We start from the raw sequence: 17,998 nt of genomic DNA on the forward strand, positions 1-17,998 counted from the left end.
TATCTTCTTTGTGAAAGTCACAATGTCAGGCATTTTATTCACCATGTCTCAGTTCTCAACAGCTTGGGGAGGTCCATCCCCATTTTATAGACAAGGCCAGGCTGAGCGGAATTAAATGACCTGCCCAAGGACAGAGCAGCCTGTTAAGTGGTGAAGCCAGGGTTTGACCAGGTAGGTCCGTCTGATGGGCGTTGGCCTTAGTGAAGGAGTGAGCAGACAGACCTGCTAGGCCTGCACCAAGAATGCAAATTCTGCCCGAGACAACACCAGCTGCTTTCCACAGGGCACAGCATCTCCCAGGAACAGGTGCCCTGCTGTCCGTACACACCTCTCCCTGCAAGAAGTTTCTATGACACAGCAAAGGACATGGGTCTTTCCAGAGGCTGTGGGGTCTTCACCTCTCAGCCCAATCTAAAAACTGAGGATAGTAAGAGGTTTTGCCAAATGCCTTTCCTGCGGCTGATATGATTTGTGGTTTTTCTGCTTTACCCTGTTGATGTGATGGATCGCTCTGATTTTCAAATGTTGAACCAGCCTTGCATACATGAAGTGAACTCCACTTGATCTTGGTGTATAATTCTTTTATACATTGTTGGATGCAATCTGCTAATACTTTGTTAAGGACTTCTGTATCTGTGATGAAACTGGTTCCTAGTTTTCTTGGGTATTTGTCTGATTTTGGTATTAGGGTAATGCTGGCCTCATAGAATGAGTTAGGAAGTATTCCCTCTGCTCTATCTTCTGGAAAACTGTAGAGGACTGGTGTAATTTCTTCCTTAAATGTTTTGTAGAATTCACTAGTGAAACCACCTGGGCCTCATGCTTTCTGTTTTAGAAGGTTGTTAATTACGGATTCAATTTCTTTAACAGATACAGGCCTACTCAGATCATCTATTTCTTGTATCAGTTTGGCAGACTGTCCTTCAAAGAATTAGTCCATCTCACGTAGGTTATCAAATTTGTGGGCACAGAGTTGCTCCGTGTTCCTTTATTATCCTTTCAATTATCATGGGATCTGCAGTGATGTCCCCTTTTATTTCTGGTACTAGTAATTTGTGTCTTCCCTTTTATTTCTTAGCCTAGCTAGGGGCCTATTGACTTTATTGATCTGTTCAAAAACCAGTTTTTGGTTTACTTGATTTCCCCTATTGATTTCCTGTTTTCAATTTCATTCATTTCTGCTCTAGTTTTTATTTCTTTTCTTGTGCTTACTTTGGGTTGAATTTGCTCTTTTTCTAGTTTCCTAAGGTGGAAGCTTAGTTTATTGATCTTAGATGTTTCTTCTTTTCTCATATACGCATTCAATGCTATAAACATCCCTCTGAACACTGCTTCTGCTACATCCCACGAATTTTGGTAAGTTGTAATTTCCTTTTCATTCAGTTAAAAATATTTCAAAGTTTCTCTTGAGATTTCTTCTTTGACTGTTCTGGGTGCTTTAGAACACTGAGACACTTACCTCTGGGAGGCAAAGAGTAAAATTCCCATTTTACAGATGGGGGAACAGGTCAACCCAGGGTCACATGGCTGGGAAATGGCAGAGCTCGGGCTGGTGTACCATCTGTTTGGTCCCCTGAGTACCAGCCCAGAGCTCAACTCCCCTGATGTTACCACTGGCAACTCTACGTGCCTGGTGAGTTGAAATGGTGAGCTCTGAACTGTTACAAAGTCAAGCTGATCCTGGGGGTTCAGAGACTGAAAACTTGGCTTGGTTAGACCTGGGGTCACTATCGTTAGGGACCAGGGACCAAGACCAGACACTCTCCAGCCTGAGCTGTTTGCTCTCTGACCCTGGGTGTCCCTGGGGCATGGTGGGATCCAAGCAGAGGAACCACCCCTCCATGCCACGGAAGCACGTGGCCATTGTGCAGAGGGTCCCTCCCCAGATGTTTCTCCAAGCCCCCCCCATGCCTGGGGGCTACCCCTGGGCAGTCTTAGAACACTGTGCTGACCCAGTGGCACCGTCAAATCACTTATTTTGAGTAAAAAATAAGCCACTTCTTCAGCAATACATCAAAATGTGGAGCTGCCCAAAATGCCCAGCTCTCTTGCTGGGCTCACCTGGTCCTGGCTTCCCTGGAGGGTCCCTTGTGTAGCCAGGCCAGACTAGAGCCCTCAGGATGGCAGGGCCCAAGGAAGGGACGTGGTGCAGCAGCAGGGTCCTGGGGAGGTTGCCACTAGGCTGGTCAGTAGCAGTCGGCCTCATTCTCCCCGAGGACGCCCACGGCAGCCAGCATGTCCTGCAAGAGTGACTGGGGGCTCTTCTCCACATGGTCACTGCTCTCAGCCAGGGTGTCCCGAAGGCCCTCCAGGTCTATAGACCTCAGCAGAGCTACGACGGCCCCGGGCTCCAGGTACCCCAGGGGCTGACCCTGTTCACCTGCCTGCCATCTCTGCAGGGTGGCCTCCACAGAGGCCACGTTGGGACTGTCCCCCGCCTCCTGCGAGCTGCCACAGGGAGCAGCCTTGGCCCTCAGGAATAGGAGGAGATCACAGGACTTCTGGGCCACAGGTCGGTCACAGTCAAACAAGGCACGGAAGGCAAACTCAAAGAGCTGCACACGGCAGAGCACCTGCAGGGCCTGGTCCAGCACGCCAGGTGGGGCTGTCTCGGGCAGGGCCACGGCATAGGGACAGTGGGAGCCGCGCTGACCCAGCAACTGCTCCAGGAACACCAGTGCCAGCTCGAGGCCCTGGGCTCGCACCTCCCAGTCCAAGTCCCTGCTCGCCGCCTGGAGCACTCCAGCCACAAACCGCTCTGCGTCTTCAGCTACGTCAGCATGGCCATCCCTCAGCCACTCAGTGAAGACCTGCATGACGGCCCTCCGGGGGAAGCCCTCCGAGTCTGTGGAGAGGATGTGCAGAAGCTCCACGAGCAGGCTCTCCTGGAGGACAGAGTGGGAAGAGGGTGGAGGGACCAGGGAAGTCAAGTTCCCGCTGACGGGCTCGGGGTGCAGCAGGGAGAACCCCCATGAGGGCCCCCTGCCATGCTCGGCTTCCTTCAGGCGATGTGCCCTTCAGCCCCCCATCTGCCCACCGTCAAACAGGGGTGGCCGTGCCCAAGTGACAGGGCTTCCAGGAAGCGGAGCCGGAGATTCAGAGGACACGCCCGACCCCGAATGCCACCCCTGGGCGGCAGACCCACTCCACCCTGGCATCAGGACAGCCGCCAGGTGGGCGCACGGCCACAGGACCCACTGCCTCCTACCTGCTGAGCCCCTGGGCACTCAGGGATGGCAGGGGTGGCACACAGCCCCCAGCTAGACAACTGCCCTGTGGCGGTCACTGCACTCGCACGGACGTAACTCTCAGGGTCTCGCAGAAGCTGCTTGGTGAGCTCGGGCACCTCTGAAGCAAGGAGCGCTTGTCTGAAGCCGGCCTGCCCTGGGGGTCCAAGCAGCCACAACCAGCTATGACCGAAAGCTGAATCCACAGCCTCTCCTCCCTCCCCAAAGGCAGCCTAGGTAGCCCGAGTTCCCAACTACCTGGGGACAACGGTGTGCCAAGGCCAGGCCAGCCCTCCCACAGGGACCCCAGCCCCCGGCGCTGCGCCCTGCACTCACCTCCGCAGTGTCTGGTCATTTGGGTCAGGAACTCGAGGACTGAGTCCCTTACCTCCCAGCAGGGGCTGCACAGGCGCTTCTGGAGCACAGGAAGCAGCTCTGGGGCAGGAGGAACGGTTCAGAGGGCCCGGGCCATGTCCACCCTGCCTCCCACCCAGCCCCCAGTCGCCTCCATCCCTGCTCCTCCCTCAGTTCACCCCTGGGAGGGGCTGGGATCACCTCTGAGGAACAGCTGGGTGTGGGGGTCCAGGTCGCAGCAGCCGGGGGTCTTGGGTGAGCTCAGGAGCCACCTGAGTGTGGCCTGGAAGGCCTTCTTCAGAACCTGGAGCGGGAAGAGTGGGGCTGCAGGGCCAGGAGGGGTGAGCTGGCCCGCCTGCCCCCTTCCCCGCCCTGGGGTGTAAGATGGGGACGGGATACATGGGGACGGGGAACACCGGACTTCATTTTTATGAGGCAGAAGCCTCTGGAAGTGGCCGACTGGCATCCAAGACTAGAGAGAGAGAAAAGGAGAGGCCAGCTCTTGTCAGGAAGCCCCACTACCGAGGAAATGAAACTCCTGCACCAAAACAGCAGGAACTACCCACGGCACCTTTTCCTGAAAGCCCCGGAATCTGCCAGGCTTATCATCCAATCTCCCCACTGCCTGCTCAGTACACATGCTATTCCTGCACCCCCAGAGCATGACTCAACCTCGGGGCTACGAGAACAGGGAGATTTGCAGGAAACCTCAATGAGAGTTGGGACCCCAGGCGTAAGGTCCACCTGGTTCTAGTTTACATCTCTCATGGAGAATTCCCTGTAAGACTGGATCCTCTCCCTGCTTTCCACAGCCCGACGACCCCTCGCTCAATCTCCACCAATGCCAGGCCCTGGGCCAAACCCTGTGCAGCTGCCTGCCCCTTGAAACTCACTTTAAGAAGCAATTCTGGGGACTTCCCTGGTGGCGCAGTGGTTAAGAACCCGCCTGCCAATGCAGGGGGCACGGGTTCGAGCCCTGGTCCGGGAAGATCCCACATGCCGTGGAGCAACTAAGCCCGTGCGTCACAGCTATTGAGCCTGTGCTCTAGAGTCCGCGAGCCACAACTACTGAGCCTGCGAGCCACAACTGCTGAAGCCCACTGCACCTAGAGCCCGTGCTCCACAACAGGAGAAGCCACCGCAATGAAAAGCCCGTGCGCCGCAACTAAGAGTAGCCCCTGCTCGCCACAAGTAGAGAAAGAAAGCCCGCATGCAGCAACAGCCAGAATTTTAAAATTAATTATTAAAAAAAAAAAAAGAGGCAATTCTGGCCCCAGAGAGGCCTGCAGGGGTGCCCTGCCTCTGCCTTCCTCCCCCTCCCCTTCCCTCCACCCTGCACCCTGTGTGTGTACCATGGAGCTGGACTCAGGGCTCACGAGGTACTCCAGGAGGACGGAAAACACCTGCGTCACCAACTCTTGAGGGCCTGAGACAGACGTGGATGGCTGAAGCACCCAACCTCCTACCCTGGGGCCTCCCCAGCCCACAAGTGTGGCAACCCAAGGAAAACAGGGGACAGAACCCATCGGTCAGCTGAATCCCAGCCCCTGCCCCAGAGGAGACATGCAGAGGACAGCAGTCTTGGGACGTCTCTGAGCAGCTGTGGGGCTCGCCCAACACCCGAGCTGTGCAAGAGAAAACATTCTCACTCACCGGTCCCCTGAGACAGCGCCCCCAGGAAATCCAGGGCAGCCCGCTGGACCCGGCCACAGCCCACCAGGATCGCACAGAGACGGCCGCCCACGTCGGAGGTGGGGGCCGCCGAGCCACTGCAGAGCCGCAGTATTGTCACCGCAGCCCCAAGCAGGGGCGCCTGCGGCCAGGGTGAGGGCCGCTGGGGCTGGGGGAGGACGGAAGGTCAGTGCAGGCCACAAGTCCCACTGCCAGTGTGGACTGGGCCGGGCCGTACCTACCAGCGGCTGCAGCAGCCCCAGGTGGGCCAGAGCACAGCACAGGAGACCCACACAGGCCGACTTGGAGGAGAGGAGCGTGTCCACCATCATCGAGTCAGCTGCAGCCCCCTCCAGCAAGCCTAGAGGGCGACCAGAAACAGCTCCTGGTTAGCGGGCACCTCCTGTGTGGCCACTGCAGGCCTTGCCGCTGGTCACTGCTTCATACCAGAGACCAGGCCCGGAGGTTCCGAGCAGCTGGCTCGTCCAGGGTGGCGTCCAGCCGGCCGGAGCTGAGGTCTGAACCTGTGTGCAGGGCTCTCGAGCAGTCGCACTCTCCCTGCAGCCCATGCCTGGGCCGGTTTCCGCTGGCCAGAGGCCCATCTCTACGCTCAACGTGGGGCTCCGAGGCACAGCTGGCCCCCCTTCTCTAATCCTCACCCCATCGTGTGGCTGAAGCAAGCCAAGTCTCAGCGAGGAAACTCACTCTCCCATCACAGAACTGACCTTCTGGGAGGACGAGTGCCAAGCCCGTGTGCCCGCTCTGGGTCAGGAACCATCCACGTAGCCCAGGCCCCCGGTAACCACCACCAACTGCCGGGTCAGCGGCTCTGGGGGCCACTCCAGCTGATGCCCACAGGGGGCAGCGCTGCCCTATGAACTCCCAGGCGGGGACGTGAGTAGCAGTCACACCTGGGACGGCAGGCTACACCGCAGCCACCTCCACTCTTAGGTGGGGTGGCAAGCCAGGTGCCCCGCTGCCCATCAGCCCACCCTGGCCCCAAGGACATTCTCAGGACCCCAGGGTCCTGCCTTCCTGCACCTGCCCACCGTTCCCAAGCAGCCTACCTGGGGGTCCAGGGGCCTGAGCAGCAGCTTCCAGGACACAGGCCAGGGGCTGGAGGAGGATGCCAAAGGCCTGGGTCCTCAGCACCTGTGGACTGAGGACAGAGGACACGATGAGGGCTGCCCCCACCCTCAGGCAAGCTGGCTATCCTCCTAATATCCCCAGCAAGTCTGGGCCAAAGGGGTCAGTGCTGGGGATCTGGACACCCCCTTGAGAAACAGCCTCCCTGTAAGCACTGTGACCAGCACTCACACCACTGGCAGGGGACTCGAAGGAGCTGCGAGAGCGCCACCCAGGCCCCAGGAAGAGCCTGGGGAAGGCCTGGCCACACCCACTCCGATGGGCGGTGCCTGCTCAGGGCCAAAGGGATGGGATGCCCCAGCTCCTGGAAGTACTCCCAATGCTGAGATATCCTTTCCTACGTTCCAGAACATGGTCTCGCCTCTCGCCGACGTGCTGGGGCCCAGGGTGGTTGGGAGGCCAAGCTGGTACAGAGCTCTCCCTCCAAGCCAGCTGCCCAATCCTTCCCTCTCCCTTCAGACCACTCCCTCTCTCTGAACATCTGGAGACCCTGGAGCCCAGAGCCAGGCTTGCATCGTATCCCCAGCGCCCTGTGCCCACTTTCACCCCAGACCTGGGCCAAGACCGGCTCTAGTCCGCCCGAAACCCTGGAATGATTTCTCTTCCTCCCCACCTCTCCGGACCCCACACCCCCTTCCTGGCAGGGCGCACATCTCTCTCCCTCTGGGAATCTGTCCTGTCACTCCTGTCTACCGGGTCCCCCTCCACCGTCCCACAGCCCCTAGTACGCGCCCCCCCACAGTGGCACGCACACAGGGTGGCCCAGGATCCACAAGGTGAGGCCACTGGGGAGGTGGCAGAAGGCAGCTGAGCAGGTCCTGAGTATGAACCCAGCCCTGCTCTGAGCAGGGCTGCTCCAAGAGTCTCTTCTATCTTTGGGGAGCCTGTGAATAAAGCTATCCCACCACCAGAAAATGCAGAAGCCGGAGCCTGCACCAACACCTTGGTGACAACCCACGGACCGCCCGGCCACGCCCCAGCCAGCCGCCTCTGACTGATCTCTGGTTTCAGGAGCTCCCCTGAAGTTCCCTGACCTCTCTGCCTGCCTCACTCAACATGAACCCCAATCCTTACCAGTCCTGCAGTTTCAGGATCCCCAAAGCCAGAGGCCCTGCCTGTGTGGGGCTCAAGTGGCTCAGAGTCTGGGCCAAAGTCTCCCACAGGTCACGGTCAGAGCTCGGCGCAGAACTGCAGAGGAGGAGCCCAGGAAGAGAACGTCATTCCCCCGTCCAGCCCACACCGTGCCCAGGGGGCCGCCGTGGCCTGGGCTGGGTGTGCCGGCTGAGACGGAAGGCCTTTCCCAGGTGTGCGGGCTTCCAGACCCCCTCTGGTGTCCCCTCTACTCGAGGCAGAGTTCTCGGGCAGCCAGGGAGATGTGGCCCAGGTGTGATGGCTGCCCCAAGACTTCCCGAAGAAAACAAGCCCCACCTCCTGCCCACCCCACCAGCTGCGCCCTGGGGGCCTGACCGGGCCACGCTGAGGAGGAGATCCACGAGCGAGTGTGAGGCTGGGACAGGGTCTTTCTCGAGCAGGCGGGCCACGAGGGGGCTCAGCCGCACCCAAAGGCCTTGCGTCCAAAGGCCGTGGCAGTGCCCGAACGCAGTGGTCAGGACACTCAGGGCCTGTGTGACCTGGGGGATATCTGTGGAGCACAGGGAGTCTTCGATGTGACCCACGATCTTCTGGGCACATGCTGGCCAGTCACAAGCCTGCGGACTGCGGCGGCCCTCGGCCGGGCCCCGCATCACCAAGTCTAGAATGTGCACCAGGAGCTGCCCGGCTGCCGAGGCCACAAACAGGCTGGGATCTCCCTGCAGGGAGAAGATGGTGTCAACTGCACCTGGGGGGCGGGGAGGGACAACGGGTGGGGAGAGAAACAGGGTTCAGCTGGAACAGAGTCCATGGTGACAGCAGAGACGCTGAAACCACTGAGCAGCTTCAACCACTGGACTTCAGACCCTCACGGACAGAACTCGGAAACCACCCAATGCGGAGGCACTGTCAGAGGCCCAGCCTCCCCGCTACTCAGAGGCAATGGAATCAGAATGGAGGGTTCACAGGGCGAGGGGCTTTAGAACCCTGGCCACTTGGGATTCTTCTCGTCAGTTTCAAAGCCACCCCAACTGCTGGGTCTCACCTACAAGCCACAGGACACCGTACACCCTTGAGGGTCCTCCAACCCTTGGAGACCCCGAATGTTCCTCACAACAGCTCTATGATACCACAGCCACTTTCATGTTCAGAGGAAGAGACCCAGCAATGTGCGGTGATTTCCCAGGAGCCGCAGAGCATCAGGCACGGCAAGGGCAGAGGCGGAAGGCAGGGCAGACGGGGGCACTCACCACAGGCGGCGAGGAAGTGCAGGGCGCTAGGATGCTGTGCCAGGGTGCGCAGGCCCTGGATCCAGCCGCTGCGCACAGCGGGGGCCGTCCAGGCCGCTCCTCCGAGGGGGCCCACCTCCCCAAAGAGCATGGGCAGCAGCTCCCCCTGCTGGGAAGCAGAGAAGGAAGTGGGGACCTGAGCAAGTTCCCAGGGGACCCCACATCAGAGATGGCTTTTCTATCGTTCACAGCTGGTCGAGGCACTTCTTTGGGGGATTTTCTTGTGAGCGGCCGACACAAAGAGCCTGTGAAAGGTGGCAGGTGGCCACCAGAGCAGACCGATGGCAGCCACAGCACTGCCAACTGTGCCTAACAGGGGACAGAATTTCGGAAGGGAGAACTGGGTTTTACATGAAGCCTCATCAACCCTGTCACAGTTCACTTCAGAAACCTTTCCCCCAAACAGCCCACCAACTGCAACGCCAACGGCCCCCCTGACCATGACACGCTGCGCTCAAGGACCCCAAAGGGCTCCACGGCCTACTGGGCTCTTGTGCTTGGCACTCAGGGCCCTCCAGGGCAGCTGCCCTCCTCCGGGTGTCCCCTACCCTGGATCCCCCAGCACACCCCCCCATACACCTGCTCAAACCCCTTACAACCCGGCTGCAAGACCACTGCCCCTACGAAGCTGACCACCCCGCCCCGTCAGCAGGCATGGCTAACTCCCCGCTCGATCCCCACCTGCTCGTGGACGTCCACAGGACAGTAACGCATTGTCCTGATCTGCTGCCGCGTGCACAAGGTGCTTGCTCACTACAGGGTGCCAATGAGTGGGAAACTCGGGGGCTGCCTCTTACCAACGGAGCCCCTCACTGGTGTAGCTACTAGCTCTGAGCCTCGTCTATCTTGACAATAAAATGCTGGTCCCCACCCTCAAGTCATCTCAGACTCCAGGGTAAGGGACCACAGGGCCTCGGAGACACACTTCCAATCACTCAAGTATGACTCTAACTCCGCAGTGGCCTCGAGGCCTTGAGGGGTGTTGCTGGAGGCGGCAGCTCACAGGGCAGGCCCTCTGTGGGATCTCGCATCACCGAAATGCGCCCCCAGAGCTGCAGCCTCTCCCTGGGGGCAGCTCGCAGCCAACGGGAAGGTACAAGGCTCAGCCCCCTGCCTCAGGCAGTCTGCCCACAGGTCCGCTGCCCAGGAACCGTCTACTGGTGAGCATCCGGCTGCTGAAGGGCCCTTAGGGCTGCCAGACCCCCTGGGAGGCTGTGAAGGGCCAGGTGAAAAGGGAACAGGAGCCCAAGCCAGTGCCACGGGCCCAGGACAGAAAGCAACCTTCCACTGCGATCAGAGCCCGAACCTGCCCGTGTCCCTCGTCCCCACGTGCAGGGGGGCCGACCACCAGACTGAAGGGGAGTCAGTGGCCTTCTAAGCCTCTAAAGCCATGGTCAACCTTGGGAAGGAAGAGGAGGCCATGGAGAAGTAGAGACGGGAACTGGGAAGTACTCAGGAAATCAACGAAGTTGGGGAAGGCCATCTGATTGGGACTGAGGATTTACTTTCAGAGAAACAGGTGGTGTAACAGAGCATTCGACAGTGCGACTCTTCAGGGTCTAGTGCGAGCTCTGCCAGCTCTGTGGGATTCTTATATTGAGCCTTCACTGTCTCCTAATCCAGGAGAAAGATGAAGACTCCTGACCTGCTTACTGGCCAGGGCGCCCAGGATAACATGAATGTGATTTTGTAAACTGAGGTGTTCTACCAACTGCAAAGCACCAGAGGTATGGGTGGATTATCACACATGAAGTCATTTCCTGGGAAGCCTGTCCCACAGCGAGCTGGTGTGGGCTGGGTCCCTGGAGCCTGCACTGCTGAACTGAGGAACACCCATGAAGGGCAGCACCAGGGCAGAGAGCCAGCCCCAGCTCTGCCGTATTTTAAAATGTTCACCGTTCACCCCAACATCATTCCTGGTCAGTTCTTCAAAGGAGAACTACACTCAGGAATAAAAACCTTGCGGTACACGTCAAGACATGGGGGCAAAACAAGCTTCAGAGACTCAGGGGTCATGACAGCCACCAGTGCTTTGTGTACCTGCAGGAGAAGGTGGGTCACTCAGGTGGGAGGACCCAGGCTCACCTGAAGATACTGGAAGCAGTCTTCCTGGGCTGCAAATATCCCTGCGAGGCGGAGTGAGAAGGAGAGGATTCTGGAACTTAGGTCCTGGGATTTCAACACGTGGAACAGCAGCTCTACCAGGCAGGGATTTTCCTGTAGTAACAGGAGACTGGACCCTGGAGACAGGCCCAGCCGGGAAGCATGTTACCAGGGGCACAGCGCATGCCTCCCTAAGGGACCATTCTTCTGGCAACCCCCAGACTCCCTTTCTCTCAGGCTATTAGACTCAGCAGTCCAACCGAGAGGAAATCGTTGCAACAACTGCCACGAAGGATCCATAACTTTAATTCAATGGGGGGGACAAAATAGAAAGCCAATACCTTAACAACAGGCAAGGGACTGGGACAGAATATACAAACGGCCAGCAAACCACGAAAGATATTCTGCCTTGCTGATTACGAAAAAGAAATGCAAATTAGAGCAGAGGACAATTTTCACCTCTCCAACGGATACTTTTCTCTTAAACTGAGAATACGAAAGCGAGAAGCACAAAGGAACAGGCATTCTTTTCCAGATGTGGCATCTAAAACGTCTATAGGCAACTGCTCTGTCATTCCAAAGCACTGACGGGGTGGGGGAGGCGAAGGGGGAGGAAACCTGGGGCAACACTGGGAGGGCTTCCACTGCAAGGCCCTTGTGAAAGGACAATGAGGCACAGTAAGGAGGGAAAAACAGGGTGAAGGAGAGAGAAGCAAGAATCAAAGAAACCAAAAACATTGTGGGCAAACCTAAAAAAGCACTGACTTTAAAAATTAAGTAACTTTTGAAGAAGTTTAAAACGAAACAGAATCAAAATACCAGACAACAAAACACGGAAGACTGGACTGAGCTGGGGTTAAAGTGCCCAAGGCTCCGTGCGTGGTTGGCGCAGAAGACAGAGATTCTAACTGACTTTCAACTTTTACAATCCAGTTTGCACGTAAGACTAACCCCTAAAAATGTAAGTGGAATGCTTCAAAACTTCACTTCAAAACCAGAAAGACTGAAGAAACAAAAGCTTTATTAATCCAATGGGGGGGGGGCAGAAAAGGAGATAAAAGGCACAACAACAAGGCATGGAAAAAATGTTTTAAATACAAAAGAATATAATAAAAATAGGTTCAAATATAACAGTAAACTCAACAAATGAAACAAATGAAACTGTCCATCAGAATAAAGAGCTGTGCAGACTAGATCAAGAACCAAAGGCTAGCCTCACACTGTGTGTAAGGAACAATGAAGCGTGACAACACAGAAGGCCAGATTTGTAAAGGCTGTAAAGATACAGTTGGCAAATCGTAATTTTTAAAAAGCTGCTGCAGAAAGAGTAATATCAAACAAAACTGACTTTAAAGGAAAAAGCTCTGTCAGAGCTTTAGAAAGAAAGTCATTGCTCAAACAGCCAAACCCTGGAAGATAGAACAGTCTAAGACTGTACATACCTAACCTAACTTCAAAATATACAAAGGGGGAAAAAAGACAGAATTTCAAACAGAAATTGTTGAATCCACCATCTTCGTTTAAGATTTTCACGTATCTCTCAAAAACAGTTAAGCAAACAAATTAGCAAGAACATCACAGGTTTTAACAACGTAAACTTGAACTAAGGAACAAGTATGGAGACTATATTCTTTTCACCATGTACAACACTGAGGAAAATACATACAGGCTGGGGGAGGAGGGAAGAGGTTAACTGCTAATGGATACCAGGTTTCTTCTAAGGGGATGAAAATGCTGCAAAATTAACCTTTGGATGGTGGCAAAACTGTGTGAATTTACTAAAAACCACTGAATTACACACTTTAAATAGATCAATTTCATGATATGTAAATCATATCTCAAATAAAGCTATTTAAAAATAATTTTTAATAGAGTTACCATATGATCCAGCAATCCCATTCCTGGGCACATATCTGGAGAAAACCATAATTCGAAAAGATACATGCACCCCAAAATTCATCGCAGCACTATTTACAACATCCAAGACATGGAAGCCACCTAAGTGTCCAGTGACAGATATGGATAAAGATGTGGGGTGTGTGTGTGTGTGTAGAATGGACTATCACTCAGCCATAAAAAAGGATGAAATAATGCCATTTGCAGCAACAGGGATGGACCCAGAGGTTATCATACTAAGTGAAGTAAGTCAGACAGAGAAAAACAGATGGCGTATCACTTATATGTGGAATCTAAAAAAAAAAAAGATACAAATTAACTTATTTACAAAATAGAAACAGACTCACAGACACAGAAAACAAACTTATGGTTACTAAAGGGGAAGGGGGGTGTATAAATTAGGAGTTTAGGATTAGCAGATACAAACTACTATATATAAAATAAACAACAAGGTTCTACTGTACAGCACAGGGAGCTAGAGTCAATATCTTGTAATAAACTATAATGAAAAAAATAAATAAATAAACTATAATGGAAAAGACTCTGAAAGTGTGTGTGTGTATATACATACAAAAAAAAACAAATCGCTTTGCTGTACACCAGAAACTAACACAACACTGTAAATCAGCTATACTTCAATTAAAAAGATTTTTTTTTAATTTAACTACTAGGCCACAATTGAGGACTCTATAAATACCAAAAAATAATATCCTGTAGAGAAATCTATAGAACAGGTGCAAAAATGGTCTGTGTACTACGCCACGATAAAAGCCTCAACAGATATAGAAGAATCAACATACAAATACTTTCTAACTCCAACCAAATAAATTAGAAATCAGTAATAAAAAGACTGAAAAAAACCCCATGTCATGAATCTAAAGATACCCTTCTAAATATTGATAATTTGTGGATAAAGAAATATTATAATGAAAAGTATGAAATATTTGGAAGTAAATCACAACAAAAGCACCACATAGTAAGACTTGCAGGGTGCAGCTAAAGTGATACCTGCAGAGACATGTGTAGCCTTAAATGCATCTATTAGAAAACCAGACAGACCTAGATATTCAACTCAAAAGAGAGTAAAAGAACAGGGTAAACCAAAGAAACAAACAGCAGAAATTTATGACATGTAATCCACACTAAAACAATTATCAGACAAACATTTACATGAGCAGATTTACGTACAAAGAAAGCCACTATGTCGTTATTTATCATAATGACACATTAGAAACACAGACATCTAACAACAGTGGACTAACTGTAAAATTAACGTCCATTCACAGAGCAAACTGACATACAGTCAATAAAATCAACGTGTCAGTGGGGAAAACACCCACTAGGACAGTAAGAGAGAAAAAGCAAGATATGTTGTATTTACGGTGTGACCTCATTTCTATAAGAAAAGTACAGAATTATGATGTGTTAAGAAAAAAGGCTGGAAAGAAAAAAATGTTCGGAGTGGTTTAATCTTCCTCTTTACTCCTCTGTGCTGTTCAAGTTTTATTTAAAGAGTATGTATTACTTACATAATCAGAAAGAAAAACCGATTTCTTAAAACAAAAAAAAAACAAGGTAAGTTTGTCCCGTGGCCTGAATAACGGGCGGCCTGCAGCTCAAGCTCTCCTGATCATCCCCTTGGGTTCAGCCTGCCGTGTCCCCAGAGCCAGGGGGAATCTTTAAGGTATGAAGGAAGGACACCGGATAGACAGTCCTTCCCGAGGACAGGGGAGCCCGGCACCCTCTGGCCTCCGGGGAAAGTCAGCAGCGGCACCCTCACCCTTACCTGCTTCGGTTACCGCTGTAAACCAGTCCAGCAGCTTCTCCAAACAAGTGTCATCTGCCACAGGCTGCCTGGGGTCTGCCAGGACGGCACAGAGCGCAGGGAGGAGCCGGGAGCACTCTGGGTCCATGACGAGGCTGGGGCTCCTGCAAAGGCACTGTCAGGGCCAGACCCCGCCTGCCCTAGCCACAGGCAGTCCCCACGCCCGCCCAGGCCCCAGAACTCTCACCTCGGCCCAGGTGACCACAATCTTCAGACGGAAACTGCAAGTTGCCGGGATGGATGTAAAGCCTCAGCTCAGGTGGGACGGGAGACCGTCAAGAGCAAGCAGAGCCCTCCATTCTGGCGGTGGAGACGGAAGGGAATCTAAAGGACAGCATGAGGCCTGAGCAGCTCAAAGTCGGCCAACCTGGGACTCTGGTGGGAGGGGAGAACGAAGGGAGCAAGAAGCTGAGCGAGGCTGCAGGCGGGCCAGAGCGAGGGGCGTGTGCGCGCTCTGGGGCCGGCCACGTGTAGGAGGCAGAGCGGCTCGGGGCGAGTTGTAAGTGGCTCAGTCCAGACTGGCGGTGTGTGTCTGTCCCTCCCAGGGTCCGTGTGAAAACCCTACAGCAGCAGTGTGCGGGGCGCGGGGCGGGGGGAAGGCGCCCTGCCCACTGCCGGTTCCTCCCGGGGCGGCAACTGGACCCGCGTGTCCGGCCTGGGAAGGGTCCAGGGAGCCCGTCGGTCCTGTGCTCAGGGAGGGCTCTTGCAGGGGGGTGGGGTGGCCAGTGTGACTCTGTGTGCCGGGTCAGGAGCAGGCCTGCCAGGGCTGGGGCGTCTGTCTGTCCATCCCTGGCCAGGCTAAGTCCTTGCGCAAGGCGCCCTCCCTGTGGACCCCGCTGAGGACGCCAGGCCGGCGGCCGCGGTGATGCCGGGGCCCAGCCCGGGCCACGCAAGCGGCCCCCCGGCTGCTCTCCGGCCCTGGTCCCGGGCCCCGAACCCCGACCCCGCGGGGCCCGCCACAGCGACCGCGACGCCTTCCCTGGCGCGCGCCTCACCCGCTTCGCGTCCGTCACCGCTGCAGGCCCCGCCCCGTACCGTGCGACCTGCCGGGCTTGGAGGGGGCGAGGACGGGAACGGCGGGCGTGGGGAACCGTGAAATCGTCCTGGAGGTGACTCCGAGAGCCCAGAGGGCCCAGGCTCGGGGAACGAGCTCAGGCTGAGAAGGACAGGCCGCCGCCGAATGAATCCACTCACCCGCCCCCAGCGGGACGCTCGCAGGTACGTGCTCGAGGATCCGGCAGGCTTTGCGCCCGGAAGGCAGGGCTTTCGGCGGAAGGGGCGTGGCTATGCGTGAAGGGGCGTGGCCTCGCCGGCCAAAGGACCACGTGTCTGGGCGGGCAAGCGAAGCAAAGCGCCAGTAGCGTAGTGGACAGATCTTCCTCCGCTCGGAATGGGGTTTCGTCCCGTTTGTAAGTCCAAAATGCATTTAATGCCCCTAAGCCACCCAACATCATAGCTTAGTGTAACCTACCTAAAACTTGCTCAGAACAATTCCATTAGCCTACAGTTGGGCAAAATCATCTAACTCAAAGCCTATTTTATAATAAAGCGTTGAATATGTCATGTAATTGATGGAATACTGTACTGAAAGTGAAAAACAGGATGGTTGTCTGGGTACAGAATGGCTGTAAGTGGATGGTTTTTTACCCTTGTGATTGCGTGGTTGTCTGGGAGCTGCGGCTCGCCGCCGCAGCCCAGCGTCATGAGAAAGGATCCTACCTACCGCATATCGGCAGCATGGGAGAAGATCAAAATTCCAAATTTGAAGTACGGTTTCTACTGAATATGTATCGCTTTTGCAGCATTGTAAAGTCAAAACACTGTAAGTGGAAGCATGGAAATTCTGGAACCGTCTGTAACTAAGAGAAAGTAAGTGAAACAACAGATGCAGGAAGGGCAGGGGGTTTGCGGAGCCCCAGGAGAGGAGCAAGAGATACTGGCGCATAGGTAGGTTAGATCCTGAAAGCACTTGTCTGCCACGTGAATGATACCCCGAGGAAGCAGATAGAAGTTAAGAAGGTGAGAGGCCTGGTAAGATTCACCTTTTATAAACGACTCTGGTGGCAGCTCAGAGGAGAGAATGTGGTTTCTTTTAGGATCCATCAGGGAAGGTGTAAATAGGGAACCAGAACTTGGGGTACAGACTGTACCTGACACCACTCCGGAAACAGGGCTTCACAGAGCAGAGAAGCGCCAATGAGTGAAGGGGATAATTTCAGAACAAATAAAATTTTGCCATTTAAAATACCATTCAAGTAATTGGACCAGCGGCAAAGCGTTACCTGGTAGCTCGTTTTTTTGAGGTGCTCACCTTGTGCCAGGCACCATGCTGAATTTTAGCTGTTTTCTCCTTTAGTGCCCACAAAAGCCCTGAAACTGTTTCTACTTTGCAGACAAGGAGACGATGGTGAAACTACTAAACCTGTGCTCCTGAGCGCTAACCAGCTTGCGGGGAGACAGCGTCCGACCGCCGTGTGGCTCACCCACTTTGTCGTACAGATGAGGAGACCGAAGAAACGAGGGTCATGGACTCATAAGAATTGGTGGTGTTAGAATTCGAACAGTAATAACCTGCCAGGCATTCCTCCTGCTACACCACGCTACCCTGTGTGGAGACTCATTCATTTGTTCACCTCATAACAGCGTACTAACACTGTCACACTGCGCTCACTCTGGAACCGGCAACTGCACTTAGCAGTTTAGAGATACTGACTCATTTGATCCTCACCACAACGCTTTTCTCCAATTTCTATTTGAGGACACAGGCACAGAGAAGTTATGACTTGCCGGGCACCAAATACCTATTGATTGAGCACCTACTATGTGCCAGACCCTGTTCCAAAGGAGAGAGATACAGCCGTGAACAAAACACAGCCCTGCCCCAGAGAGCTTACATGCTAGACATGGGAAGTTCTTGTAGATCATAAAGGCCAGGGGGCTGGAAAAATAAAGCAGGGCAGGGGGACAGAGTAGATGCCCTTGTATGAAAAGAAAGGGCAGGTTATACTTGCTAATAATTTAAATAAACTTTGCAGCCCAACTCACCTAAAGATCTTCATGGCGCACACTGAACACAGAGAGTGCAAACTCTTATTTTTTATTGTCCTGTGGCTACATCAGAGCCCTGGAGCCTAAGGTACCGAGATCAGGAAGGTGGTTTTCCGAATGCCAGGCGTTCAGAGCTGGCAGACTGTGGACACCGCAGAAGCCCCTTGTCCCTTTCATCGTTAACCTAATAAATATTACTATCCGGCTCTGGTGACTAGTGCACAGGTTCACATTGCAGTCTCGGCGGCGGCTGGACTGTTCCAGCTCCGCCCCGCTCTCCGCCCCACACTCTGGACGCGCAGCCTGTCGACCCGCCGGGGCTCCCAGAGCACGCTTACTGTCGGCCC

General features: G+C 54.3%; 1 protein-coding gene across 7 annotated transcripts; it reads right to left on the bottom strand.

The window, feature by feature from the left end:
- BRAT1 (BRCA1 associated ATM activator 1) lies at nucleotides 1-15,836 on the bottom strand. Of its 7 annotated transcripts, none has more exons than XM_024763521.1 (16): nucleotides 15,639-15,836; nucleotides 14,791-14,978; nucleotides 14,565-14,707; nucleotides 10,865-11,019; nucleotides 8,741-8,888; nucleotides 7,866-8,238; nucleotides 7,473-7,586; nucleotides 7,151-7,294; nucleotides 6,320-6,411; nucleotides 5,495-5,613; nucleotides 5,235-5,421; nucleotides 4,934-5,007; nucleotides 3,783-3,885; nucleotides 3,564-3,662; nucleotides 3,209-3,384; nucleotides 1-2,885 (listed from the first exon to the last, which is right to left on the bottom strand). In XM_024763521.1, the coding sequence occupies exons 3-16, from the start codon at nucleotides 14,689-14,691 to the stop codon at nucleotides 2,187-2,189; spliced, it is 2,610 nt and encodes an 869-aa protein (XP_024619289.1). In that variant the 5' UTR covers nucleotides 14,692-14,707; nucleotides 14,791-14,978; nucleotides 15,639-15,836; the 3' UTR covers nucleotides 1-2,186. The 7 variants fall into 7 exon arrangements, with proteins under 7 accessions (XP_024619289.1, XP_024619290.1, XP_024619291.1 ...); XM_024763522.1 differs by having other exon boundaries at nucleotides 14,791-14,927; nucleotides 15,599-15,836; XM_024763523.1 differs by having other exon boundaries at nucleotides 8,741-8,885; nucleotides 15,599-15,836.
- Nucleotides 15,837-17,998: the final 2,162 nt, after the last annotated feature.

Source organism: Neophocaena asiaeorientalis, unplaced genomic scaffold, assembly GCF_003031525.2.
Source record: "Neophocaena asiaeorientalis asiaeorientalis breed wild unplaced genomic scaffold, Neophocaena_asiaeorientalis_V1.1 scaffold223, whole genome shotgun sequence".
Classification (NCBI taxonomy): domain Eukaryota; kingdom Metazoa; phylum Chordata; class Mammalia; order Artiodactyla; family Phocoenidae; genus Neophocaena; species Neophocaena asiaeorientalis.